Raw genomic sequence first — 27,693 nt, forward strand, 5'->3', positions numbered from 1 at the left:
CACAGGGCATCTGTGTAAATAAGCCCGGGTGCTGTTGTTCTCACAGTGTGTGAGCGAGCTTTGACTTGGTATATGTAGGTTATAATGAAGAGGCTGATTGAATTTCAGGAAACTTGCAGCTTGAAAGGCTGTAGGGAAAAATAAAGCTAGAGCTCTTTTCCTTAGGAGGATTTTGGGGGGGGAAAAAAAGTTGTTTTGATTAACTGGGATTTTAATTTTTCTTTACCACTTGAAGAACTGCCTCTCAAAGGGGTTGGCAGAGTTCTAACTTAGCTTTGCAAAAGAGGAAAGGGTTTTTTTTTTCATTCCCAACGTGGCCTAGGAGATTGTCTGTATATTTTTGCTGCATGAGGGAAAGCGTAATGTTGGTTGACGTTGGGTTTTGTGGGCAGAACAAGATGATTTGAAAAATGCCATTATCACTTCAGCAAAAAAACATGACCTCAGCAAGTATGCTGTCACAGCTTCAAATATGTGTGCCTGTAAGCCTTGGAAAATGAGTACAGATTGAAATCAGCTGCTGTAGGCCAAGTTCTCTGTGGCTGGAGCCATACCCAGAATGGACTTTTTCTTCTGAACAAACCGTGTAATCTTACTTGTTGTCTTTTTGCTTCCACAAAGTCAAATCAAGGCCTTAAAAAAAAATCCATTTGAAGGAAGCAAACTATTCAAACTAGTCAACTGCAGATGCTCTTTTTAATAAAAAGATGGTTTCTGTAGGATTTTTTCAATCCTGTCATATGCTTTGTGCTGGCTGGACCTTCTAGGCAGCTGTAGCCTAGAGATAAGTAATTTGTCAGGTTGCATTTAAACTCCTAATTTCAACAATATTTTTGTTTTTCTTATTCAAATTATTTAAGTGTAAGAAAACCCATTGACCAAATCCACTCTGTTTGAAGACATCAGAATGGCATCAGGAGTGAATAATTATTGCTGCTGTGATTTATTGTGTTAGCTGGGTAGCACCTGGTGATCAGCTGAGAGCAGAGCTGTGTTCCCAGGCTGTGCAAACACCTTACCTGCCTCTGAGTTCCATAAATCAGCCCAGCCCCAGCACTGCCTGAAGGTACATAATGGACAGCAATGTGTTATGTTACTGTGGCATCCTGAATAAGAAGCCCCAGCCAACCTCTGCACGTCAGAAAACTGTTTTAAAAGCTGTGCCAAGCGTTTTTGCTTTGGGTGTGCAACCAGAACAGCTCTTGGTCTTCTGAGGCAGATATGGATGCCTGGGCTTTGTGTGTCTGAGAATCAATGCCTACAGCTTCAGCCTGCAGGATGCTGAACTTGCAGAGAAGGGAGTTAGCGAAAGATCAGGATTTGATTTTAGTTTCTGAATCAAAAGGTAAACATAAAAACTATCCCATTATTTTACTGATATCTGTGTAGGAAATACTTCTATCTGTGCAGCTCTGTAGCTCTTCAAACTGTGTGAGAGAGACTCCCACTGCAAAGAGTCACTGTGCACACGAGGTTATTGTTTGCCTTGCAAATCCTTTGTTAAATTGCCGCTTGATCTGGAGGGGTGTTCTGGATCCAAGATTTTGTCTGAGGATCCTTCTTGATGGTGAAAGCTTCTGCATTTCAACCCAGTTTCTCTAGTACCAGAAGAAGATGATGCATGGTGGAAGTCCCTGTTGCTCTTTCACAGGGATGAGTTTTTCCCAGCCCCTTTCTCCACAGCCAGAACCTCTGCCACAACCAGGGTGTCCTACTGCTGCCCATCCCTGCCAGCTTCCAGCCAGAGCCTGCCTGGAGCCAACATCAGCCTTGCAAAGGACTCTATCCCTTATTGAGCCTGGTTTTGAAAAACTCCTAACAAAAAGTATTCCATATTGTCTGCACCAAGGAGTTTCAGATCCCAGAAATTCCAGGGTGGTTTTTCTTACTTATTTTTTTAGTTAGTTAGTTGGTTTAGTTAATTAGTTACTTTTATTTCAATCTCAAGATGTTACACAGGCAGACTCAGGGGCTCTCCACAGTGTCCACAGTTCTGCTATCTCTGATCTGCTGGGCACTAGGATGCAGCTCCTCTAGCTCTGAGCCTGAGCTTGGACATGTGATGGTGTCTGAGTGCTGTGGCTGTTCAGCAGTGCCCAGGGAGGTGAGCAGCTCTGGGAAGCATGAGAAGGATGTGCTAGAGCTGCGTGCAAGTGTGCAGCTGCTTCCTTCATGCACAGAGGAAATGGAGCACGTGTCCCTGGCGTAAAGTCAGAGGAGCCTTAACCCCAAAGCTCCAGCTACTGAGCTTGGCCTACACCCTTCCTCTCATGTCGTGCTGGTGGCTGTGCTGTTGGAGTGGGGCCAGCCACGCTATGGAGGCCTCCTGCCCCCAGGAGGATTCTGCAGCTGTTTGTAAGGCCCCAGGCTGGGGTGGGATATGGTGCAGCCAGCATCTTCGGAGGCAGCACAGAGGAAACCCCTTTCCAATCAGACAAGTAGCTCTGGAGGAAAACGGTCTGAGGGATAAATGTTCTCCTTGCAGGATTTGCACGGAGTTATTTTGGTTTTTATTTATCTCCAGTTTGGGGGTGAGTCAGCCTGGGATGTGGCTCACCTCCTTTGCAAGCCTTCAGGGAAGGCAGACAGCACAGCCTGTGCTCCTCTGTGCCTCTTACCATGCTTTACTACACACTTTATTTTGCAATTTTTAAAAAAACCTCTCCAAGCTGATGTTATTTTTTCCCCTTTCTTCTCTCTCTAGTTTTGTATGGAGCTGAACCAGCCGACGCTGCCAAACATCCGCAAGTGGAAGGGCCCTAGAGGATGTTGGAAGGGTGTTGTTTCCGAAAAACCCTCAGGCCAGCTACACAAGGTACATTAATCCCTAAGTCTGAACTTTGGCTTTGCTTTTTCCCCCCCCTCTAACCAAGGACATATTTTGAATGTTCAAGGCGACACTTTTTGGCAAGGTTTGTATTTCTTGTTTTTAAGCTGGCTGTTCCTATAGCTTTTAATTTGACTCTACAACTTATGTTTTGGAAGAACTGTAGCACACTTGTAAGGAGGAAGATGTGTGTGTGTATTTGGTGTGTGTGTTTTTGGGGGAGGTGGACAAAAACAGTACAGATATATAGATGAAAAGCCATGCTTTTGGACAAGGTAAAAGTCCTGAGTTTTTTCCCTGGCAGGCTGCAATACTTCTGACATTTTTTGTGCAAGTCACCTGAACTTGCTCCCTGGTGCTGCACTGGCTGGCATTTGGAAGGGCTTCCCATTTTCCTGCCATTTTCCTAGTTTGCAAGTGAAGAGCCCTCAGAGGAGCCCTGCAGCCTGCCATCCTCACCTAGAAGAGTTTACCTTTTGTGTTCCCCAGAGTCCTCAGCACAGCTGTTAAAAATACTGTGGGCTCCATTTGAAATCTGCACCGTGCTGCACTGTGCTTTTCCCTGCAGCATCTTCTGCTCTGGGAATATATGGGAATATATATATATATATGTGTTCATATATGTATTTAAATGTGTGTATATAAAATGTATTTATGTGTATACATTTTTATGTATTTAAATGTATTAAATATATAAATGTATTTAAATATAGAAATGTAGAAATGTATATAATGTATTTAAATGTATATATATATATATATATATATATATGGTTAAATGTGTACTGCAGAGAGGTACTGATTTATAAGGTGGTGACAGCTGCACCTGCCTACTCTTGACAATATTCAAATATTCAAAGTGTAGCTGCTCTTGGCTGGACATCACTGACAGTGCCCAAAAGCAGTTTCTCCCAAGGGAAATCTCTCTTTTTCACCTTTAAGGGTGCTAATGAGTTTCCAGAGGAGTGCCCTGCTTGAGCTGGAGACTGTTGTTGCTGAACAGGTCTGTTCTCATGGTGCAGTTGTTGCAGTGTGGATGTTGTCGTGGGTAGAAGCAGGATCTGAGACCTGTCACATAACAAGTAGTGCCTGTTAGCACATGGGACATTCTTCAGCAATCTAGTGATCCAGAATGATCCATTCCGAGCACTGTTATTACTAAATAAGTGGCTTCAGCTGTGTCTTATAGCCATGCTGCTTAGAATCCACATTTCTTTATTTTGGCTTTCGCAAATCAGGTTGCATCACTATTCACTGCTTTTGGACTCATGTTTTCTCAGGTGCACCTCCTTTTGTTGCCCTTCTGAGAAAAACACAAGCATGAGGGGAAAATAAACCCAAACAAACCAAAACCCACCACCTGGGCAGCACAAGGATTGTACTCTAGCTAGAAAGACACACAGAGTCAAGAAGAGTCTGGAAAGGTACAGAGTGCCTGAATGTGTCTGAAGTTTAACACAATCCACACTTAATTGCAGTGCAGAATGTAAATGCCCTTCAGGACATTTTTATTTGTGGCTGGAGTTTTCCTTTGGGATCTCTTGTTAGGCCAGATCATAAAAACACTGAATATAAATAGCTGTGCAAAGTTGCCAAAGTTGTTCCCTCCACTTTTTCTTTTTTTTACTAAGAATCATTAATAAATATCTCAGAATTTCTATGTTAAATTCAGAGTCTTTAGTCAGTTCTTTCTTGAGCTGTACTTCCAAAGATAACAATGGCAGCTTTGACTACAGGGTGACTAAACAAGAATTATCACCCACGTTGTTTTACGGACAGGAATATAAGGATGAACAGTTTCCCAAGTTATGGGAGAAATGTGCAGCCAAACTAAGAATAGAAATTTTATCTATTGACTCTTCCTTTTAGCTGCTTTAACAGGAATCTGGCTGAGCTGTAGAACCCTTCAGTAAGCCAAAAGTCTCTTTCTGGGGATAGTTAGTCTGTCAGGTTTGAGCACTATGTACACAAATGCAGTGAGGCAACACAGTGTAACCCCAAGGACACAGCATCTTTGGCACAAGGTGATTTTGGGATGCTGTGTAGGGATAAATAGCACAAAATGGTTAATGGTGCTTCTGGCTTGTCCTTCCATACAGTCTGGGCATTTCAACCAGGCAGTTACTTTTGACTGCCGTGTAGATACAAAGTCTGGAGCCTGGAAATAGCCAACAGCTGTTGACAGCAGTTTTATTATTTCACATTTTTTCCTGTATCAGTTTTTAGACCTTAGGCTTCTTACTGGTAGAATAATTTTGTCAGTATTTTAAAGGTGACTTATCGAAGGAACTACCAAAGAATTTGAACCAGCCTGAATCCCTTCAAGGCTCTTGGGAAGTCAGCAGAGCAGTTAACGCTTTTTTATTGCAGCTGAAATGGAGAAAACTCTTCCTTACAACAGATTTAATTGTGATTTGCTAAGGGAAGTGAGTTTGAATGATGCCAAGGGAAATGGTGTCTGGGTGATGGGAGAAGAGGCTGACAGTGTTTGAATTAGATACTGCTGCTGGTGTCACCAGCACAGACTGCTTTCTGAAAATGCCAATTCCACATCATAAAGTGATCCAAAAAAAATCCCATTCAAGATGATAGAAGCAGAGCTGAAAGGAGCAGAGAGCTGAGCATGAAACATACAAGCTGGAAAAGACAGAGAAATTGATAGGGCTGAGAGGTCTAGACCAGATTTCACTCTAAGAGACTGAAGGGGCCGGGATATTTATAGCTTGCAGCTGAAAAAAGGCAGTGAGATGATGTGGAGCCTGGGGAGAAGGAGCAACTGTGCACAGCATCATCTGCTGCAAGCCCTAGCAGTCACCCAGTGACCTCAGGACACCAAACTCATGGTTAGACAATTAATCATGTGGGTAACAAACTACCTCATTACTGACCACACTCAGAGGTATCCAATGCCTTGCCTGGAGTAGGAGGAAATGGGGACAGGTCAGCCCAAACACGCACACGAGGGGCAGCATCCTTCAGCCCTGCAGTGGTCCTGACCATGCTCTGCCTCTGGAAGATAAAACAGACTGTTAAATCCCTGGCTTTACTGGGGCAGTGCTGGAATTAGCTGGGTGTCCATTAGCCAGTGTGCAGATGTGAGGGGCTGTGAGTAGCAGAGTGATGAGTGTTTCAGCTTGGCACACTCACTATTCAGTAAAGTCAGTGGAGCTTCCCAGGAAGCATTCCTCCCACATCTGGTGGGAGTTTTGGTAGGGGTGAACTGAAGAAGCCTATTTGTCCTCTGTATCTTCCACTAAAAGCCCAGGAAACTGTTTCTCCTTTATGCTTGTGCATAGCCAATTGGGCTTCCTGCTCTCAGCAGGCACCAAGCCTAGATAGATAGATAGATAGATAGATAGATAGATATGGGGCTGCCTTTGGGCAGAATGTTTTGTTTTTACCATCTTGTGACCATCATTTCTCTTTTTCCTTTTTAATTCCAGGGAGTTGAATATTCTGGCTTCCTCTGGGATACAACAGCTGGCATTGAGCTGAAAGATGCCTCGTCTCAGGAGACTGCACAGACTAATGGCAACGGGAGGCACTCATATCCTCACCCTTATCTTGCACATTTCAAGGTAACTGCCACAGTGCCAGTCCAACCTTGCAGAACTTTTACTATAAAGAATTTGGCTATGGTGAAAAGAGACACAACCTTATCACAAATAAAAATTTGCATAAGCCTCTGGCCCTTCTTATCACTGTCCCATGGCTTGGTTATGGATAGGTGCTTAATTCACCTTAATACATGTGGTAGTTCACCACAATCAGTCCTTTCCCTTGCTCCCGTGGGAGCAAACCCTGCTGCAAGGGAGTATTTGAGAACCTGAGGGTCAGTGGATCCTCAATAGCAGCCAGGCCACAGGACTGGGATTCATCAGTGCCACAAAGAGGGATGAGTGCAGGGAGAATGGAGATGAATTTTATATATCTATATACACACACACACCCACCACACACACACACACACACATATATATATATATATATATATATATATGTGTGTGTGTGTGTGTGTGTATGTGTATATATATATATATATATGAGTATGTTTGTGTATAAGGTACAGTGCTTCAGTGAGACTTGGGTTGGCCTATGTTCTGTTGCTGTCACACTTCAGAGTTTCCATTTTAAAGTTTTTCTTCATTAGGGCCGAACCTATCTAAAAGAACATAATCACTTCTGGAACCAGTTCTTGGGCATATGCTGGAGCAAATATATGAGCAGAGAGAGCCCATCTCCACACAGGCTGTGATGAAAGGGTCCAGTTTAGGGAACTTGACATCTCTGGTAATGCTTTGAGAGAAGCATTAATTGAATAATTATTAATAAATTAAGTATTAGTAATAATTGATCATACAAATAGGTTGAAGTGATTCCCAGAAGGTGAACAGGAGATTGCAGGGAGCCAACAGCTCCTTTCAAGGTACATTAAGTTTCTGGTTAGTGTCTGTGACAAGGCAGGGCTAATCACAAGACAGCAGTAATTAGCCCCTGTAATGACCATGACATTATTTGTAGCTTGTTAACAACTGGTTTGGCATAAACTGATTTTCATAAGCAGCTGACTTCTTTCTGCTGACTTTTTCACCACAGTGGTGAAAGGAAGCTGTTTGCTAATGCAAACTGTTTCCCCAGAACTGAGAGGGTATGAGGTTACTGCAAACAAAGCTGCAAAACGCAAATGCCTCCCTCCTCTTCCTCCCCGCACTGAGACACACCAGGCACACCACATACACGGCAGTGTGAGTCCTACTGCTCCAGATTTGCCACTGAAGCTGCTGGGAGCTGGCACGTGGTTTTGTGTTGTGACCTTCCATTCCCCAAGGGCAGGCCCTGATTTCTCCTCCTGGCCCCCAGGTTGGAATGAATGACCTGACCGTGGTTAACCTGCACCTGGCCCTGCCGCCCTCTGCAGGGGAGAACAGCGGCAAGAACCACGACAGCCACAAACTGGCAGCCTGTGCGCAGAGTTTGCAGGAGACTCTGAAAGGTAAGGCACGGGTTTTTCCTACCAGCTGTCACACTTTCTAATGCACACTTTCTAATTCAAAGGAATTTTTAAAAGACTGAACTTTGTCTCGGTGAGCATTTCAGAAATACCCTTTTCAGCCTCACAATTGTCTTTACCCATATTTGTGTGATGCGTAGCGTGACAAACGTGCTTTTTCCTTGCTCATTGTCTTACAGTCTTTCCTAATTAACACAAACAGCACAGGAGATCCTACTGGCTATGACACCATTCTTTCAAATTAGGTTCCTTCTGGTTTTGTGCTACTGTAACAGCAAGTTCTGCCAAAGGAAAGAAAAGTCACTAGAGTTGAGACCTTATTTAAAATGCTTTGTGGAAATGACACCTACCTGATATAAGCGCACAGCTTTATTTTTTTTCTTCCAAGAGAAATAGTTCTATATATTTAATTTTTGAATAATTTGAAGCTCTTTGGAAAATCCAATGTAAATTCGCAGATGGCTGCTAATGGAAAAAGATACCAAATCCTGCTTTGGTACCTGGATGTAATATGTAGAATAATTTTATTGATTTGAAATAAGTTGCTCTGGCTTTACACCAGGATGAAATGACACCAGAATTTAGACCTAAGCTTGAGCACTGAAATAGGCAGCTGGATTTCTTTACTTCATTTTTGTGAGTTTGCTTTTTGCTTTGAAGCTTGCAAATTATGTTTAACTTCCTGCGAAGCAGAACAAAGCAGTTTAGATTCTAAATGTTGCTAATCTTGTTACTGGAACAGAAAAAGTCCAGCCCTTTGTTTACTGCTCAAGAAAGATGTGAAAGGGTTGCAAGGTTATTCGCGTGATGGTTTTCAACTTGGCCCAGCTCAGCAAGTTTGGTCACTTGGAAGTGTTAATGTCCCTCTTGTATAACTCAAGAGGTATTTGCAGTTTCTCTGCGTGCTCTATTGTAGTTCCTTTTGAGCTGCAGAAGCCAGTCAGAGCTATTTTGAGTGCTACTGATTTAAGTGTTTGTCCGCGTACTTTAAAATTGGAAAGGATGAAGGTAAACAAAAGGATCATTTGTTTAATCCCCAAAGGCAGAACTGAAACATGGGATAAATGTGTAGTTCTTCTGAAGTCAACTGAGCAGCACTTCCACTGCATCTAAATTTAGACTGTTGGTGTTCTCTTTATTTCATGTTTTAATATTTTCATATGGCCAGCACATAACTGGAGCACGCTTGTTCTTGGCGTAGTCTCTCACCAAAGAAGAAATTCAGATTCCTCCAAACTTGTGGGATGCAGGTGTGGTCTCCTAAGGAAATGGTAGTGCACACATGTGACTTTGAAGTACAGAATTACCCTGCCAAAATGAATTTCATGCTAAAAATGGCCACCATCCTCCAGTTTCTTCCAAATTAGTCCACAAAATATGGGCAGTAAGAACTGGTTTGTGTGTGGGTACTGCAGTAAATTTGAGTTTCTGTTCCCATTTTGCTAACAGATGCCTGTTCTATTACCTTTTATTCTTACTAAGAGGCAGGTGAGCATTTGAGGAACGTTGTTTACTATCCACAGCCTCCCTTGACGCAGGGTATAGTATCTCCATATTTCTCCCATTAGATTGGTGGGTCCTGGATCCTTTTTCCCTCTCTTTTTTTTCCTTTCATCAGTACTGGAGAGATGCAGTGGCTGTTAGCTGCTCATAGCTACCTCTTTGCAGCAGCTCTTCTGTCTTCTCCCAAGAGCTCCACCAGTTTGGCTCCAGTGTGGTGCCCATGGGCACACACAGATGTTATTCTGGATGTCCTGGTGGTGGCTGGACCCAGGGACCAGGGTGCTGGGTGCATTGAGAGAGTCCTGAGGAGAAGAGCTTGCAAGTGCTGGTGGATGAGTGGCTGGACATGACCCAGCCATGTGCACTTGCAGCCCAGAAAGTCAGCCTCATCCCTGGCTGCATCAAAAGCAGCGTGGCCAGCAGGGTGAGGGAGGGGATTCTGTCTCTCATGTGACCCCACCTGGAGAGCTGCATCCAGCTCTGGGATCCCCAGCGTAGGAAGGACATGCACCTGTCCACAGAAGGGCTGTGAAGATGATCAGAGGGCTAGAGCACCTTTCTTCTGTGAAGAAAGGCTGAGGTATCTGGGTTGTTCAGTCTGAAGAAGAGAATACTTAGGGAATGTCTTACAGCAGTCTTCCAGTACCTAAAAGGAGCCTATGAGAGAGCTGAAGGGGGACTTTTTACAAGGACGTGTAGTGATGGAACAAGGGGGAATGGCCTTAAACAGAAAGAGGGTAGTTTTAGATGAGATGTTAGGAAGAAATTCTTGATTGTGAGGGTGGTGAATCACAAGTTGCCCAGAGCAGCTGTGGATGCTCCTCCTTTGCAGTATTCAAGGCCAAGCTGGATGGGGCTTTGAATGATCTGGTCTAGTGGGAGGTGTCCTTGCCCATGGCAGGGGGCTCAAACTAGATGATCTTTAAAGGTCCCTTCCAACACAAACCATTTTGTGATTCTGTGATATCTTCTCTCACTTGGCTTGGCCATATTCCATGGGTTACCCATGCATCAGGGACTGGGCTTACAAGACTTCTGAGAAGACTTCTTAGCAGCCAATGTAACATCACATCCTTCCATCATATGTGTGTCACTCTGTCCAGGAAGGATTTGAGCATTTAAGAGTCTGTTTAATTCATGAGGGAAATCATCCAGAGCATGATAAAGGGCATGGCAGGAAGTATCTCCTACAGAGGGCCCCTTGCCCTGCCATGAAGCAAAGGAGGGTTTCCCAGCTCCTGCAGAGAGGCAGATTAAAGCACTGCAGACCTTCTGCAGGCACTCTCAGTCCCTCAGCTGATTGCCTTGGCACTCCAGAGCTCAGCCACTGCAGCAGAGGGCTGAGTTAAGCTTCTGCTTTGCTTCGCTGGCCAAGAGCCACCCGCAGGCACTGCCAAAATTTGCCGGTGCTTTAGTGAATTTGAAGATGCCTTTGCAAACAGACCAGACTTATTTTTTCACCTGAGGAGTTCTCCATTGACAAGGCACAAGGCACATTTGGGCCCAGAGGGTGTGAATGTGTGTGAGCACTGCTGAGAGGTCACAAACAGGACACGTGCCTGGCTGCTGTGGGCTGTATGCCACCACGTCCCAACAGATGGAGGCTCTGGGTCCTTGCGGACAGTGCAGTCTGTGTCAGGGACCTTTGCAGCAGAAGATTGGTTGCTAAGAGAGCTCCTGCTGCTCTGTCTGTTGGAGGAGGAGGAAGACCAGATTAGCCGAGGAGCCTCTGGCTCCTGAGGGGCAGAATCAAGCCCTGCCAGTCTTAAACTCATTTCCTCCAAAAGACGAGAATCACTGCACAGCACCAATAGGATTGTCTTATTTTCTGTTTTTCTCTCCATCTGATTGTAGCTGTGGGCATCATGATTGCAGTTTTTGATCAGTTATCATCCCTCATAATGAACAATGGCATGATTTCTTCCAGAACTTTTGCTAAGTTTGGCTGAGAGCCATTGGGGCTCATCCATGAGACCCCTGAGAGCTGCAGCTGCTGTGGGCAGCTCTGCTCCCCGCCTCTGCTGAGAGACTCGGGAGTGTCCAGTGAGACAGAGTCACACACTTGGGAACAACCAGGCAGGTTCACTTCCTTCCCTCTCATGGCTGGATGTCTGTCAAGGTCTTGGGAGACAGACAGACACGAAACTGCAGTGCTGGCATGCATGATGTTGTTGTTGCAGGAGCTGGCAGAGGTAGGAGTAGGGCTGAGAGTGAGCCAGGACAAAGGGGAAATGAAGTTGGGGAATACATCAGGGCTGCCTGATGTATTCCCCACTCCTCTGCAGTCTGAGAAGCCCCAGAAGCTCCTCTCAGAGGGGAACAAAAAGTACTCGCTTCTCTCCCCAATGGCAAGTGGGATTTCAGCTTCTTTAACAAGCTCCAGCCTATTCTGTCTGTCAACTTTACACTTCGTTATGATTTTATGCTTAGTTATTCTGCATGCAAATTCTAAACGGGTGAAGAATATAGTGATTTCCTCCCTGGGCAGTCAGGTGCAAGCTGACTTCTTACCTCCTTCCAAGCACGCATCCAAGTGCTGGATCATGTATCCTCTGCTATTTCTAACCTCTCCAGAATGGAAAGGTTAAAATTTTCAGTCAGTTAAAATTTTCACTTGTAAGTACAGTGGGGTTTTTCCATAGATATTTCATGTAAGGGAGGTAGTCTTGAAGATTTGCTAAAAAAAGCATGAGTAGTTTAGGATAGAATAGATGAATAGATTAGATTTTGTGCATAATCAAGGTACTGCTGTTAAGGTCCCAGCCTGTCTGTCATTTTTAAATACCAGGGATGTGCTCCAGAGGTTTCTGTAATGGCCTTTTCCAGCATAGTGTGGAGATGGAAGGAGCCAAGTGCTGCCTGGGCCATTAAGCAAGTGTTAGCACGGAAGGACCAAAGTTACACTTCAGGATTCCTGGTCCTGCCAAACAAGAAATCTTGAAATCTTGCAGAAGATCTTTGTCATGAGATGTATGCACAACTACCAACTCACAGTAGGCATGGTCATCCCATTAGAAAAAGACTGATTTTTCTTTTGGGCTCTGATGGAGCTTTAAAAAACTCAGGTTCAGATTCAGTTGGGTTTTTTTCCTTCAAAGGTGGGAAGACTGCTGTAATGAATGCTTTATAGAACAGTATTTAAATTTCTTTTATTTACAATATGATTTGTGACTTAGAAAGGGCAGAGAAACCACAAATATTTTCACTAACTATTCATTGCCCCTCTTCATCTTAGCAAGTACCATGTTTTGAAGTATTTGTAAGTAATATCCCTTCGATCTTGCTTGCTCTCTTGCCTTTTCCCAGTTCATCTTTTCTGCACTGCAAGACAGGAGTGGAATAGATTTTGTTGAGCTTGTGCTCCCTCTCCTGGAAAGCGACTTCTACAGCAACAGCAAAAATGAGGAGGTTTATCCAGAGCACTGAGTGTGGTAGAGAAAGTCTGTCCATCCCATCCCCTCTCACATTTCAATCCCAGGAAAGAAAAAGCCTATAGGCTATTCATAGATCTCTTCTCTGAAGTCAACTTTGGGATATTTTTTTTTTTGTGCATTTGTGCCTCATTTCACCATTCTTCTTGAGTGTCAAGTAGTGCCTTGGCAGCATCTCTGGTCATCTCTCAGTATTCTTCTTCAGTTTTCTTGTCAGACATTTCTGGCAGTGGTTTGAGATGGGCACGGAGGTGTGTGCTTTGTCCTCTTACCCAAGGGCACAGGTGGGATGTCTGCATCCACATCTGTCAGGCTAGGAGAGCACACCTCGTGGATATGAGATCGGGGTCTGGAGTTTCTATTCTCCTTCATTAGGGTTGGAAACAAAACATAACTGAAGTAATTTTCTGTTTCAAGTTGAGCAGTATCCCTTCCGTCAGCCAGGCAAAAGAAAGTTGGTCTAGTCAGGGAGTGTCTGTGTGGTTTCTCACCTCATCTTCTGCCATCAGGTTTGCAGACTGCTCCTTGGTCCTATTCCTTGGGATTTTTTAATGCAGAGGTTAGAATGAACACTGCACTTTTGGCACTGTGGTGTATACCAGCATAAGGCTGCATCTTCCTGGGTTCCTCACAAAACTGTTCTTGAATCTTAAAGAAAATATATTTTAAAACAATGTCTGCATAAGTTAAAGCCAGAAGATATTTCTTGCAGAAAAATGAAACAAAAAAGGGGAACAGATTTCTAAAAATTTCTGAGACTAAAACTGCTTGTCTTTGAGTTTGTCACTAACAGGGAGTAGCAAGGAAAAAACACTAATCTTTGGGCTTCAGTAATGCTTGTCTCTCACAGTACCCTTCTGGACAAAACGTCCAGCACACATGTGGATAACCACGTCACATGATGGGTGAGCAACCAGGTCACAGATCAGGCCCAAAAATTTACAGTGAATGGGGTGACATCAGGCTGGCATCCAGTCACTCGTGGGGTTCCACAGGGCGCCATCCTTGGCCCAGTTCTCTTCAGCATCTTCAGTAATGGACATGGGACTTGAAGGAATACTAAGTTTGAAAACAACACTACACTGTGAGGAGCTGTCAGCTCCCTTGAGGGCAGACAGGTCCTGCAGAGAGACCTCAACAAACTAGAGAGATGGAAAATCACCAACCATATGAAGATCAGCAAGGGCAAGTTCCAGATTCTGCACCTGGGATGGGGCAACCCTGGTTGTGTGCACAGACTGGGGAATGAGAGGCTGAAGAGCAGCCCTGTGGGAAAAAGACTGGGGGCTCCTGGTGGATGGCAAGTTGAACATGAGTCAGCAGTGCCCTGGCAGCCAGGAGGGAAACTGTGTCCTGGGGGGCATCAGGGACAGCATCACCAGCTGGGCAAGGGAAGGGATTGTCCTGTTCTGCTCTGCACTGTGGTGGCCTCACTTTGGGTTCTGGGGGCAGTTTGGGGTGCCACAACATAGGAAAGAATTTAGCTGTTAGAGAGTGTCCAGAGGAGCAGCATGAGGATGGTGAAGGGCCTTGAGGGGAAGTGGTATGAAGAGCAGCTGAGGTCACTTGTCTGTTCAGCCTGGAGGAGAGGAGACTGAGGGGAGATCTCATTGTGATCTTGAACATCCTCAAGAGGGCAAGAGGAGAGGCAGGTACTGATCTCTTCACTTTTGTGCCCAGGAACAGGACCTGAGGGAATGGCCTGAAGCTGAGTTCAGAGGAGGTTTATGTTGGGTATTAGGAAGAAGTTCCTCACCCAGAGAGTGGTTGGGGACAGGCTCCCCAGAGAAGTGACCACAGCACAAAGCCTGCCTGAGTTCAAGAAGTGTTTGGACAGTGCTCTCAGGCACATGGTGTGACTTGGGATGTCCTGTGCCGGACCAGTAATTGGACTCAATGACCCTTTTGAGGCCCTTCCAACTCAGCATTTCCTAAGATTCTTTGACTCCATAATAAATGAGATTATATTTAAAAATAAGCATCAAATGTATACTGGCTGGTTTTATTGTCATGAAGAGAATGGCCATGAGTGAACAGTCAGTGAGAAGGGCTTTAAACAGCATTTCTTTCAGGAGTTCAGAATACAATCACTTTGTTTATTCAGTATTTGTACTTTTCCTCTTTCCATTAATCCTCTTGTACTTGAGTGATGGATGTCCATTCCTCCCATTCTTTTCTATTTTTCTTGTTTTCCAGGAGAAAAAGATGTAATAATCCTTGGAGATTTTAACCAGGCCCCAGACAGCAGCGACCATGACATCCTGAGGAAGGAGAAGTTTCACCACCTGGTCCCTTCCAGCACCTTCACCAACATCAGCACAAAGAACCCACAAGGGTCCAAGTCGCTGGATAACATCTGGATCAGCCGGAGCTTGAAAAAGGTTTTCACAGGTAGAGCTGCTTGTTTGAAGTCGTGTAACCTTTATTTGTGTCAGGCTCGCTCTGGGCAGTGTCACCTAACGTTTCCCTGTGCCTCTCTTTGCTGCAGGCCACTGGGCTGTCGTGCGAGAAGGGCTCACAAACCCATGGATCCCCGATAACTGGTCCTGGGGTGGGGTGGCCTCGGAGCACTGTCCCGTGCTGGCTGAGTTTTACCTGGAGAAGGACTGGAACAGGAAGGAGGTGACGCGGAATGGGAACGGGGTGACGGTGGAACGCAGCGACTCCCACACGAAGCACGAACGATGACGTGAACTTGAGGGTGCCTCTCCTGCCACCCAGGGAAGGCTCTGGTCACTCATGACCCCACAGCAGAGCAGGACTGCCTTCCCCTCCCTCTCCTTCCTGCTCTCCTCCCTGCACCTAGAAAGCATCAGCACTTGATTTTGGTGGTCCTGGCTTTGAGCCCCTTGTGGACAGTTCTGGGACGGAGCCTCATGGCAGCAGAACAATCTGCAGCTTTTTCCGGGGACACAGTGGACATTTCCACACCTGGAGATTTGGATAAGAATTGTACAGAAAAATAAAGTGTACTTTTAATATTGGAAAAGCTCTTTGCTGAAATGCAGCTGAACAGGGTTTTGCTGGGAGGGGGAAGGGCAGGTGATGGTTATTTTCCTTTGCCTGCTTGTAGATTGAGGTAATAAGAGAGGCCCCAAAAAGAGAGACACGGTGGACATTCTTGACGACTCTCAAATGCCATTCAGCACTTGCAAAAGCTGCTGGAGCTGGTCCCTATGTGACCTGCAGTGAGACCTGAATGCCTCTGCCCCAGCCTGCAGAGACACTGTATCTCTGCAGACCCATGTGGGCACCCCCTCATCCTTTCTTTCCTCCTTCCTTACACAGCTGGCAGGGTCATTTTGCCCCTGAATAGCTTCCTGGAACTTGACTTTGTCTTTTTGTGTGGTGCAACATTCAGTGTTGGGTTTTCTTCCTGCCCAATAGTTTTTAGGAGCTGGGAAAGCACCAACTTGTCTCTCTGCATAGCCAGGTCCACTTCTCCAGTGCCCTTTGCCTTGCTCCCTGTTGGGCATCCCACAGGAACAGCCTGTGTCCTCTGTGCCTGCAGCTGGCATCAGTGAGATGTAGCCATGGATCTTTGTCTAGGAGTTGGTGTTCTGCAGGCCATGCATCCTGGAGGTCTGTAGATGAGCCCATATTCATGTGATCCCTGCAGGGGCTGGCCCACATGATGCACTGACCTCCAAAAGTCCATTGGCTTTTTTAAGGGTTTCAGTTTCTCCCTGTGGCAGACCAGGCAGTCATGCATCCCTTTCCTGAGCCTCACTGCTGCATAAGCCTGGTGCACTCACCACAACCACCATAAATCCAGCATGTGGTCATTGTCCATATGGCAGGGATGGGGCTGCTTCCAAGGGGGTTTGGGTTCTGGGAAAGTCCTGGGTGGGGGCACTTCAGTCGCTGCCTTGGCAGTGCCAGGAATGGAACATTGAATTTGCCACCCACATGAGATTTTTCATGCAGCAATCAATAGCCAGTGACCTAGAAGGGAAACAGATCAGCACTTCAGCAACTGCAAAAGAAATAGTTAGAGTGTGAAAGGCGCTGAGCTGCCCCCTAAGCCAGTGCCTGCTGCTGTGGGCTGCAGATGACCACACATTTTGCTGCTGAGAGGAAAGGAAAGCTCTCTGGCATGGCTCACTACTCTTGACAGCAGTGCCACACCAAAGGAGATACTGTAACTGAGGGTTTTAGAGTGAAAAAGCAAAATATTCTTGCAGTATTTTTATTACTGGAACTTTCTGACATATCACCTCATTTCTAACGACTCAATAATAACTAATTTCAATAATAACTAATTTGCAAGCACACACAGTTGAACAGCTTTTCTATCTGTATGCAAAATTAAACCTAGAAAAAGGTGGCATAGCATGGGGGTGACTCTCAGACTGAGGGAGATTTCAAGGATGTTTCAAGAGGCCAAGTGAATGACTAAGAACTCAGAACATCAGCCCAAAAATGTACCTTTAGTTGCTCAACATTCCTTATTGAAAATAGAAGGTGCAGGCACTTATTTCTGGTCATTATATAAGTAGCTGAGACCTTGGCTCCAGCTTTCATTCTCAATCCTTGCTGCAACTTTGTCCTTTTCAATCAAGCACAATTTTGCTGCCCTCTTTTAATTTGAGCAGCACCAGATTCCCCAAAAAACTCTCAGTGGATAACTGAAAAATATAGGCAAAGATGCAATAGAGTTGCTTTAGTCAGATGAATATTCCATGAGGTGAGATGCAGTAATATACCCAAGACACACTCACTCTCTTGCACCAGCTATTGTTTCCCTGCTATAAATCTGTTTGGAGGCTGAAATTATTTTATAGCTCTAGAAATAACACTTGGAAAGGCCAGATTCCATTTATTCTGCTGTGTGTAAATAAGTGCAGAGGCACCAAAGCTGAGAGAAGCACCTGCAGCCTCCTGAGCAGGTGACAGTGCTCACAGGTGCTGCAGGGGCCCTTGCTTTGGCTCATGAGTTAACAGGGGCTGCAGGTGTGGGAAATGAGCTGAGCCCCCTTCATAACCCATGGGTGAGCTGTAGGGAGAGTTAATGAGGCTGCTCTGTAGCCCAGAGGTTCCTCAGCCCAGTGGAGAGCTCTGGAAAGATGATTACTTGGTGGATAAAAAATGGATTGAGATAAGATGGGAGGAAGATGGAGGAATTGGATACCTACAGGTGGGATTCTGCCTTGCATGGAGCATCTTTATGAGGTATGTACCTGGTTACTTCATGTTGGCAATCAGCTGTGTCTCACTGGTTTTCAGAAGTTTGCTTTTTTCTGACAACCTTGGAGGAAGATGAGATGGTTGTGAGTTTGATGGATTTTGGAGTTCCCAAGGATATCTGTTGTTCTATAGTTGTTTAGAAGCTGAAGTGGTGGCTGTGTTCCTCCTGCCCCTGTGGGAGCAAACCTGAACAGCAATTTTATTTCAAGATGCCCCTGGTGCAACCTCTGCTGGCCCAGCTGGCTGTGGCTTTAGTGCCCAGGCAGTGCCAAGGAAGGCAGCAGCTAAGGAGGGGGTACAGAAGCAGTGAAGCGTTCTTACAGAAGTGTGGATACACCTTACACATCTTGGGGTCCCCTCAGGAGACCAAATTTTGTGAGGCAGGGTCCCGCTTTATTAGTAATGTCACCAATGGCTAGAGAATGATTTGGTCTGGGTTTAATTTTTTGTAAGGCCATTTATCTCAGCTGTGCAGAGTGAAGGCTGGTGAAGCTCTTCCCCGCCCACTGCACATGCAGCCTTGGCCTCTTCCTTCCAGCAAAGTGCTGCCTCCTGTCCCCTGCTGACACATGCCAGCCTCAGACCTCCCCTGGCCAGGGGACATGGTGACAGCTGATAGACAGCACATGGTCCCTGTGGTGGCTTCTGCAGGGAGCTCACTCCTCTTTCTAGCAGGGGGAGGCAGCTCCTGGAAGGACACATTTGAGTTCTCTACCTTTTAGCATCTTCTGGAAAAAGCTTAAAGCAGCACCCAGCTCACCAAGGCTGAGACAGCCATTTCTAGCATTTGGCCTCTTTGCTCCTCACAATGACAGCTTTTAAATTATTTTCAGCAAATTATTCTCCTTTCCTATTTGCTCTGGCCCATTTGCTTCATGGGAGACCTCTGCTTTGTCCTGTGGGCTTTCTAAAATAACTTACTTAACTAACTTGAACTAATGTCCATTTGGTCACTTGGCTTTGCAGTGTTGTTGCACTGCAGAGTTGCAAGCCATCTAAAAAAGGAAGTGATATAGAAGGGTTTGGAGAGTTGTTAAAAACCTCTGAGGAGCAAACACAAGAAAATAATTGTCCTGGAGATGAATTTCCAAGAACCAGGTTGTGGCAGCAGTGGGTTGACGAATCCTGAAGCAGCAGGCAGGAGTGGAGGCTTGGCCGTACGAGTTAATCAGCCTTGGTCTTGGCACTCTTAAACCCTAAGGGGAGTCAGTGCTCAGTGTTCCTAGAAAATGGCAGAAAAGGGTCAGTCCAGAGGACTTCAAGGTTTTCCTAGACATCTAAATGCTGCCTTCTGACATGGAGTTGATTTTTGGTTTTAAACCTGGTGTTTTGATGGAGCATACTGGCCACGGGCAGGAGCCAGATGCGATGGTAAGCAGAGCTCCTGGGTCAGCAGCTGCTGTTCACTGGGAGCACATCAGGTCATAAATTTAAGCACTCAGAAATTAGGTGGAAATGTCCCATATTTAGGTTATGAGCTTTTCCTTAGCTGCAGGAAGCAAAGCAAAGTCATGCAGGCATTTCCTGACTGCTGACTTTAATACTTTTGCACAGAGTTTGTAGAGGGGAAAAACTTTATAGGAAGCTTATGTTCTTTGTTTTTCCTAAGCAAAATGAAAAGTTCTTCCCCACATGAGGAGTCACACTGAGTGTGAATCAGGGCTCTTGTGGGAAACAGCCTGCAGCAGCTTTTTCATGCCCAGAAGAGATGCAGCAGCAGGTCTCTGTGAGCTGGCTGCTCTCAGGGTGACTGGAGGGCCATGCCAGCAGGGCATGCACAGCTCTCACTGTCACCACTCAGCAGTTCTGGGTTGCTTCCCACATTCCACAGAGCAGGACAAGACCACAATTACAGACAGAGCCCTTGTCTGCTTACCTGGTTTTTAGGGTTTTAGGCCTTAAGCAATTTTTACCTCCGCATCTGTAGGTAAAAAAGCTCCTTTGTAAAATCAAAGTAGCTAACAGGATTTACTCTGATGTACCTACAGCTTAGGTATACTTAGGAAATATGTTGCTGGATGACCCTTTGATGACCCATCCTTCTGGCCGTCTCATAACCCTGCACAATCAGATGTTCCCAGCCTGAGGGATGTCCAAAGTTCTCTTTATCAGCTGTGTGAAAGACCTCATTTAAAAAGGGAAAAAAAATGGAATGTGCACAGACCTGAACTGCAACACTGCTCAAACTATGTGAAAACACAAGGATCGCCAGGGTCTTAGAGCACTTTCCCATCAGATTTTAGGGAGTGGCCTTCAGGGAAGCTCTTCCGACCTCCTTATTTCCTTGTCTATAGACGAGAGAAGCTGCCTTGCAGCTTGGTGGTGAATTTACCTCCCGCCATTCTTACTGCCTGAAGTTCTCAGCAGGCTCCCACAAAGAGCACCTTGGTACCCTTGCACCCCCTCCTTTGGGGGAACCTTAACTTGATTCCTTCAAGTGCACAGCCATTGTTCCTTTTACTGACCAAGGGAGCTGGGAGCTGGAGGAGTGTGCACTAGAGAGTGGAAAATGGAGAAGGACAGAGATGAGACAACAGATGGAGGAGTGATCTCCACTGGAGGCTTCTCCACATGATCCTCTGGTGACATATCCTGCCCATGCCAGGAAAAGCTTCTTGGCTGAAAGTTCTATGGGAAGATCAAAAATACAGAACAGTTTAGCTTTAAAACACTGCCAGGAGGAGAGGAAGAAGAGGTTGACTTCCAGATCACCTGTGAATTTTTTGGTGGGTGGGAGTAAATTTACTTTCTAGGCTCAGAGATGCATGATATGGTAGTGAATATATTCCTTAGATAAAATGGAATGTGAAGGACTTGGATTAGAAAAAAAGCAGCCTGATGGATGAGTGCTAGAGAGCAGGATAAAAGTCAGACAAGACAGAAATAAGCCAGTAAGCTGGAGACAACAGCCTGACAGGTCTCCTGTGGCTTGGAATGTGCCACAGGATGGAAATTGGGCCCTAAAGTATAAATGAGAGACCCTCCAAGTGTCCTTTTCAGAGCACTCCTAGGACAGGCCTGAACATGAGCCCAGCTCTGCTGTATTGGAGCAGCTGTGGAATTGCACAGATCCAGTGAGAAGGTCCCTGCAGGGAGGTGTCCATCCCACTCTGACCCTGGGGGATGGCAGGAGTCCCATGGCTTCATGCCAGCCCCTCCTGTGCCACCATCTGCATTTCTCCTGCCACCAACTTTTTTAGGATTTTTTTCCAGGAATTTTTTCTTTTCAAAACCATGCCTGTACAACCTGGCCCTGCTCACTCATGAGAGCCCTGCTTGTGGGCTCTCTACCCCTGCTCTTTCCTGCTTCAGGCTGTGGCCAGTGCAGTTCCAACTTCAGCCTCAGTTTCTTCACCTCCTTCTTCTGAAGAGCTGAAACAATACTGTACTTCATCCTGCTTGTCCATAGACACCTCAGGAAAAGATGTTTAAAGTGTCTCAGGGGCACTGTGTGATTGGGGAGGATACAAACCATTTCAGTAGCAGCATAAAAAATTAATTTGGACAATTTTAATGGGAAGAGTAAGGATATTCCTTGAAAGGTAGTCCTGATGACATCTTTCTGCAATGGAATCAATGAAAATGAAAGGGTTTAAAATTCAATATCCAGATTTTCTGGATTTAATGTGGACTGTGAGAAGTCTCTAATTGTTCAGCAAAGCCCAAATAGATTCTCCCTTCTGTATCTCAGACACTCATTTTAAATTTCATACTGAAAAAAACCCCTCTAACTTAATTTTCTGTTAATATATTGCAGAAGTTATTAAGACACTTTTAAATGACTATTCCCTTAAAAAACCCCAAACTGACCAACAAAATAAATAAATAACAAAAATCCCCCCAAACAAACCCAGACAAAAGAATTATTCCAGCTGTTTCCTTTTGCCTTTCTCTTGGCTTAGACAAGGTGTCTCTCAGCTTCCATGCTGACTCATGGGTCTCCAGATTTCCATCCCAGTTTCCAGCATAAATGAGTTCCATCTTTCCCTCCTTTCAGAGAACCTTGGTGCTTAAGTTGCTTTTCAAACTGGTGGCAGGGCATCCACCTTCACAGGCCTGGCACTTGAGTGCTGCAAAAAAACTTCAGAGCTGCATTGGTCCTGCAGATCACCTGTAAGAAATGTGAGATTTATTCAGTACTTAAATAGACCTGCCAGTGATGGCTGAGGGCTGTGTTTCCCCCTACTGATGCTGTAGAAGGGTTGTCAGAGATGCACAGGGCAAGGGAGAACAGTGGTGGTTTGGGAGCCTTTGAAGGGAACAGATTTCAGGCCATGTTTTCCAAACCTCCTAGCGAGGGAAAGGGAATATGGTGTGATAATACTTAGCAGGCTTGCAAGGAAAATTAGCAATTGCCTTTGAAAATATTTCCTTTAAAAAGAACCACAACCCTTGAATGTTACCCTTACTTACACATAAGGAGCTGATGGGACTCCCTGGAGATAAGTAAGCACATTTTATAATGTGAGAGGGGATGGAGAGCACTGGAATGAAGCAGCAGGGGAGGGGGAGTTTTGGGGATGGATCAAAGTGTTAAAGTGGAACATTTGGAGTTGCCATTTCCCACATGGATGGTGCTGAGAATTGCATTGCAGCAAAGAGGCTCCAACGCTGCCTCAGACCATATCCTAGAAAATAGGAGGATAATTTCCTCATGAGCAGCCAGGCCTTCTGACTGAGCAGGGAGAGCCATACCCAGTGTAAGACTTCAACAGACCCTTCATGACTCCAGCCCTAAGTGATGTTTTTGAAAAGGAGTCAGAAAGGCCCCTCTTCCACACACAACACAGGATGTCCAAGTTGCTGTGGAGACGAGGCCATTGGAGAGAGCAACCCTCTGACACAACATGATGTAACACTTCAGTACTCTCATCTCTGTCAGTATTTTGTCTTTATTTGTAAAAGTTGTATAAAACGCCTTTCAAAATTGGTCTGGTGAAACGGGGAGGCTTTTCCAATGCCAGCAAGGTTTCTGTATAGGAATAACATAGCAAGACATAGATACACACCAAAACAACCGAGGCAGATAGCCAGGAAAGGCTGCCAACACAGCACTGACACCATGAAACTGTGCAGTGACATGAGCTCACTGCTGTCCACACACTCCATCACAGAACTTCAGAACCACAACTCAGTAACCAGCCTCTTCACAGTGAAGAACAAAAATTCAGGAAAATTTACAAAAGCTACACTTCAAAATTTGAGACATTTTTAGAAAGGAGGAATGACACAATGCCAAAACCAGAAGCTGACAGCTTCACCTATTGCTACATATGGATGCTGACCACTTCCAAACTCCAAACTTTGAACCAGGCAAGTCTATTTCTAGAATAATGAAGAATGGAAGTTTAATGGCACCTACTGCTTTGCAAAAAAAGGTGCTGCAGGTCTTCAAGTAAAGCAAAAAGGCCTGTAGTAGTGTATAGGGCTACAGAGTGTAAAAGAGTCAGGCCTGCAGGCATGGCATTTTGTGGCAAAAGTGTGACTAGCACAGCCTCCTGGTTTTGAGGACACATTATGCACGAGCACTTTGATTGTAAGATGCTACTTCTGTGGGAGGAGGAAAACCACTTTGCTTATGTAAAAGTCATGGGAGAAAGGCAGGGATCTCTCCTGTCAGCATAAAATCAGTTCAAAATTGTTCCTTTCTTAAAGGACTGTCCCTTTTGCATACCCCAGGGTCAGCAAAGTGAGCCAGATTTTTCCACAGTGTAGCTCAAATGATCTCTGCCCAGTTCACTCCAAAGACAGCTTTTGACTGTAATCCTTGGCTTGACTTCAGTCATGTGTGACTTTCTTGCTGTTTCTGGCAAAGGAGCCAAACCCTGGAGCACACATGCAGGACTGACTGCAAATGGCTCCTGTCAGGCTGCTGCAGCAGCTCTGTGCCTGCTCTGCACAGCTCCAAAACAAAGCTGGGCAGGCCAAGGCACCAGTGATCAAACTGGACAGCCTGAAGGAGGAAAGGAGAGAAAACAGCATACAGAGGCTGAATGGCTTTCAGCTCCTCAACAATACTGACAACACAAAATTAAGGCTGCTGCAAGCAGTTCTCTGTCCCTGCCTTGAAAACAACTAAATTTACTAAATTTATGCTTGTTGAATGCATTTGCTTTTTCACAGCAGTCAGCCAGCCACTGCAAACAATCTGCAATATGGGATTATTCATAAACCTTCAGACCTCTTAGCCAGCTGTCACCTTTTCTTCACAGATTTTCCTATAGATCAGGAAACATGTTCTCAAGATTTGTCTGGTTCTGTCCTGGTACCAAACAAGGTGGGAGAGTTATTGCATTTGTTACATTAAAGAACAGATAAGAGGGGAAGGATACTGTGGCTCAGGTCCATGCAAATGTGGTGTGGAGGAAACCTTGGCTCCATCTACTCACCTTGTCCCATGCCAGGCCTGTTACCAGTGGGCAAGAGCAGCAGGATAAGAAAGGGCAGAAGCCCTGTCCAAGGCTCCCACTAGTTTCTGCCCAGCCTCTCTGACCACAGCTGCTTCCCAGGAGCAGCTTGTAAAATTCTGTCTACTAAAACAAAACCCTTTGTCAGAATACTTTGCCTCACTAATTCCATAACACTCCCCAATCAGAAAATGTAGCTTATGTAGTAAGTCCTCCTGCATCATCTATGTTATTCATCATGTGACTAAAGAAAGCTCTCTTTGCTGCAAGGAGCTTTCTCTCCTTGGTCCTGGATATAGCACCAGCAGTTAAAACAGAGGTAAAGTTGCTCCAGAGTGGTGCAGCACTTCTACTGGAACACAGGAATAGGGCACTTGAGAGTTGTCTTCCCTCCCCCAGTCACACCTTGTTTCTGAAATGAGCTCTGCAAGCTCAAGCTTGCTGTTGTGTGGGGGCACTGCTCAAAAATGTGACCTGGTCCTCTGTGGGCTCAGGTGATCCAAAGAAGAAGTGAGTGTTGCCTGCTGTGCTGGATTGTGGCCCTGTGTTCCTGAATTTATTTAGAACTATAGGTCATGAAATCACAGTTTTGCTCGATCCTCCTTCCAAAACACTGCCATGCTGAATTTCCTAAACATGCTATGCTTGTCCTCAAAGGAGGGAGGCCCTTCCCAGAATTCAGCTTCCTGAAACAAGTACTATACACATAAAGATGTAAAACAGTGTAACTTTTTGAGGGAATGAAAGGGAAAGCTTTGCTACCCGTTTACAACCATTAAAACAGCACTACCTACCTTTTCTCTCTTTTTAAAATGCTAATCCTCTCACCAAAAAAAAAAACAAAACCCTGAAACATTTTGTAATGTTACAGGTTTCAATCCCATGGCACAAAGACCTGCTTCTGTGCACTGTTTTTAAACTTTCTGTTTTCATTGCAGTGATGACTAAATGGGAAAGTTATGCAGACAGCAATGCAGCATAATCTACAGCAGTTCTATTGCTATGAACCGTGACAGCTATGACCAAAGATAAGGCAAACAAAAGTGAACTAAGGGGGAATTTCTCCTCTGTCTCCTTTCCTCCACCTCTAAACCTGGGAGGGAAAAGGCAATATATTACAAGAGACAGCACTGAGCACTATACAAGCATACAAAACAGAGTAGATGGTTGGACAGATCACTGCAGAGGAATTTCTAAGCCAAATTTTACAAAAATGCACAATCCCTTTAAAAAATAATCAGTATACAATCACAATGCAAAAGGACATAAAGGGGCTTTTTCTGAATTCCACATATTCTGGCCACTCTTCCCTCCCATTCCTCATAAGTCCCTTTTTGCAAGCTCTGGGAAGTCCAGTTGCACATCCTCACACAGTAAGTGAATGGATGTCTAATACTGTTAATTTATGAGATCCTGGAGCTCCTCATCAGTCAGCTCATTGACTTCCATGATCTTTTTCAAGTGTTCCATGTACCGGGCGTGGTCTTGCAAAAAGTGTGGCACCCTCATGTTCTCAATCACAGCCAATCCCTTCAGGCGATCCACGTCCTCATAGGAGATCTGTAAGGAAGGACAGGGGTCAATTTAGCAGTACAGTCCCATTGCCCCTCTGCTGTTGCTGCTATAAATTCTCTCCTGTACATGAGAAAATGTTTCAGAGCAGGAGAATTTAAAACCTTGGAGAAGCGTTTGGAAACATGAGCAACTCTGCGCTTCAGTGGAAGATGCAAAAGAAGTGTAAATTTAGCAAATGCCTTCATAATTCCTGATTCTGTTTGGATTCAGTCAGTGAACAGACTTGTAGGAATGTGAATGAGAATCATCTATAGCAGCTGCAGGAATAAAGAGGGAAAGCATGGAGCACATGTGAGTCTTGGAATGTCTTCTCAAAAAGGCAGAAAGATTTACAAGAGAATGGAAAAAACGCTGTGCAAAAGCCTAAGGAACTAAAAAGTGAAGGCAGCACAGGCATGGCACAGGAAACAGTTTGGGAAATGCATGGTGCCAGCTGACCTGAACTTTGCTGTTTCATTTTCATGAGTAAATGTGCTTATGCAAAGCTAAATTAAAATGCATCTCTAGTAACTAACTACAGCATGAACAATACCTAAGCACCCCAGTTTTAGGTTGTTTCCTCATTCAATAGTGGAGTGCACACTGGGTTTGCCTCATGCCATCAGAGCCTTCTGGGTATTGGTGCTGAACTCTCATTTTGCAGCTATTAGAGGATCTGGTAGCTTTCTTCCCTAAGGAAAATTGGTATTTCTATCTTCATAGTCTTATGATTCTAAAAGCTAGGACTTCAAATCACAATAGCTCAAGATGCTGTGAATGATAGTCTAGAAGGGATGACTGCTTTGGCTGGGCACAAGCTGCCATGGGAGCAGAGAGCAGGACTCCTTGGGCAGCTGTCCAGTGTGATGAAATCTGCGTGGTTGTCACCTTGTCTCCAAGCTGTGTGTTCTGGGCACCCTGCAGACAGCAGCATATGCTCTGGCAATGCCCCCAGCCTTGCTGTGCTTCACACGAGCTTTGTGCCAGGTGGCTTGAGTGGAGCCTGCTCCTTCCAACCTTTTTGCCCCATGTTTCCCCTAAGGAGCTGAGCCCTGTAGGGCCTGGTTTTCCAGGAAGCAGCCGGCCCTCTTGGCAGGTGATGGTTTCTACTCAGCAGCGATTGAAGTGCATATGAAGGATTCACCAGTGTGCAAGGGGCAGGAAGGGCTTCCTGCAAAAACAGGACAGTGCAATCCAGACTGCACTAAACCTGATCCACAGGGACAGGTGCATATCTCAGCAATGATAACTGGAACAAAGCCCACAAGGAGAATCAATTTGCATCTCAGTACACAAGTGTGCTTTCCTAGTTGCAAGGACAAGATGCACCCAATTAAGAAAACAGACACCCATGCCCAGGCTTATTCAAGTCAGCAAGATACTGCTGTTTGAAGATTGTGTGGCATTACACCTAATTAACTTACTTAGAAGTGGATAGAGAGGAGCTCCACAAAACCATACCATCTCTCAGTCTGGACACACAGCACCACATGCAATTAAATTCTACCTCTTTTCCTGCCTAAAGAAATAAAAAGGATCCTTCTCCCCTCATATTTATGTTCAGAGGTTTCTGTTACTGCTGCAAACAAGAAACATGCGTCTATAATCTGAGATATGGTTTGAATGGGATGCATTTCCCCAGTCCTTGCAATTGCTAAAAAACTACCAAAGCTGACATCCTGAGGAGATCAAAAAAATAATCCCATCCTATGGTGGAAACAGGTTGCTTGCCTTGCCACATTTTATTGTCATTGCACTAGATAAAAAAGACTG

The 27,693-nt window shown here is 45.1% G+C and overlaps 2 protein-coding genes across 2 annotated transcripts in view; one reads left to right on the forward strand and one right to left on the reverse strand.

The window, feature by feature from the left end:
- Nucleotides 1–15,761, forward strand: part of EEPD1 (endonuclease/exonuclease/phosphatase family domain containing 1) — a 62,978-nt gene extending 47,217 nt beyond the window's left edge. The window contains exons 3-7 of the mRNA XM_059473674.1: nt 2,705–2,815; nt 6,271–6,405; nt 7,688–7,820; nt 14,969–15,163; nt 15,261–15,761. Coding sequence (XP_059329657.1) covers nt 2,705–2,815; nt 6,271–6,405; nt 7,688–7,820; nt 14,969–15,163; nt 15,261–15,460 — 774 coding nt within the window. The 3' untranslated portion in view covers nt 15,461–15,761. The remainder of the gene's footprint in view (nt 1–2,704; nt 2,816–6,270; nt 6,406–7,687; nt 7,821–14,968; nt 15,164–15,260) is intronic.
- A 7,082-nt stretch (nt 15,762–22,843) lies between these two features.
- Nucleotides 22,844–27,693, reverse strand: part of MATCAP2 (microtubule associated tyrosine carboxypeptidase 2) — a 28,295-nt gene continuing 23,445 nt past the window's right edge. The window contains exon 7 of the mRNA XM_059474532.1: nt 22,844–25,926. Coding sequence (XP_059330515.1) covers nt 25,765–25,926 — 162 coding nt within the window. The 3' untranslated portion in view covers nt 22,844–25,764. The remainder of the gene's footprint in view (nt 25,927–27,693) is intronic.

Source organism: Ammospiza nelsoni, chromosome 1 (genome assembly GCF_027579445.1).
Source record: "Ammospiza nelsoni isolate bAmmNel1 chromosome 1, bAmmNel1.pri, whole genome shotgun sequence".
Classification (NCBI taxonomy): domain Eukaryota; kingdom Metazoa; phylum Chordata; class Aves; order Passeriformes; family Passerellidae; genus Ammospiza; species Ammospiza nelsoni.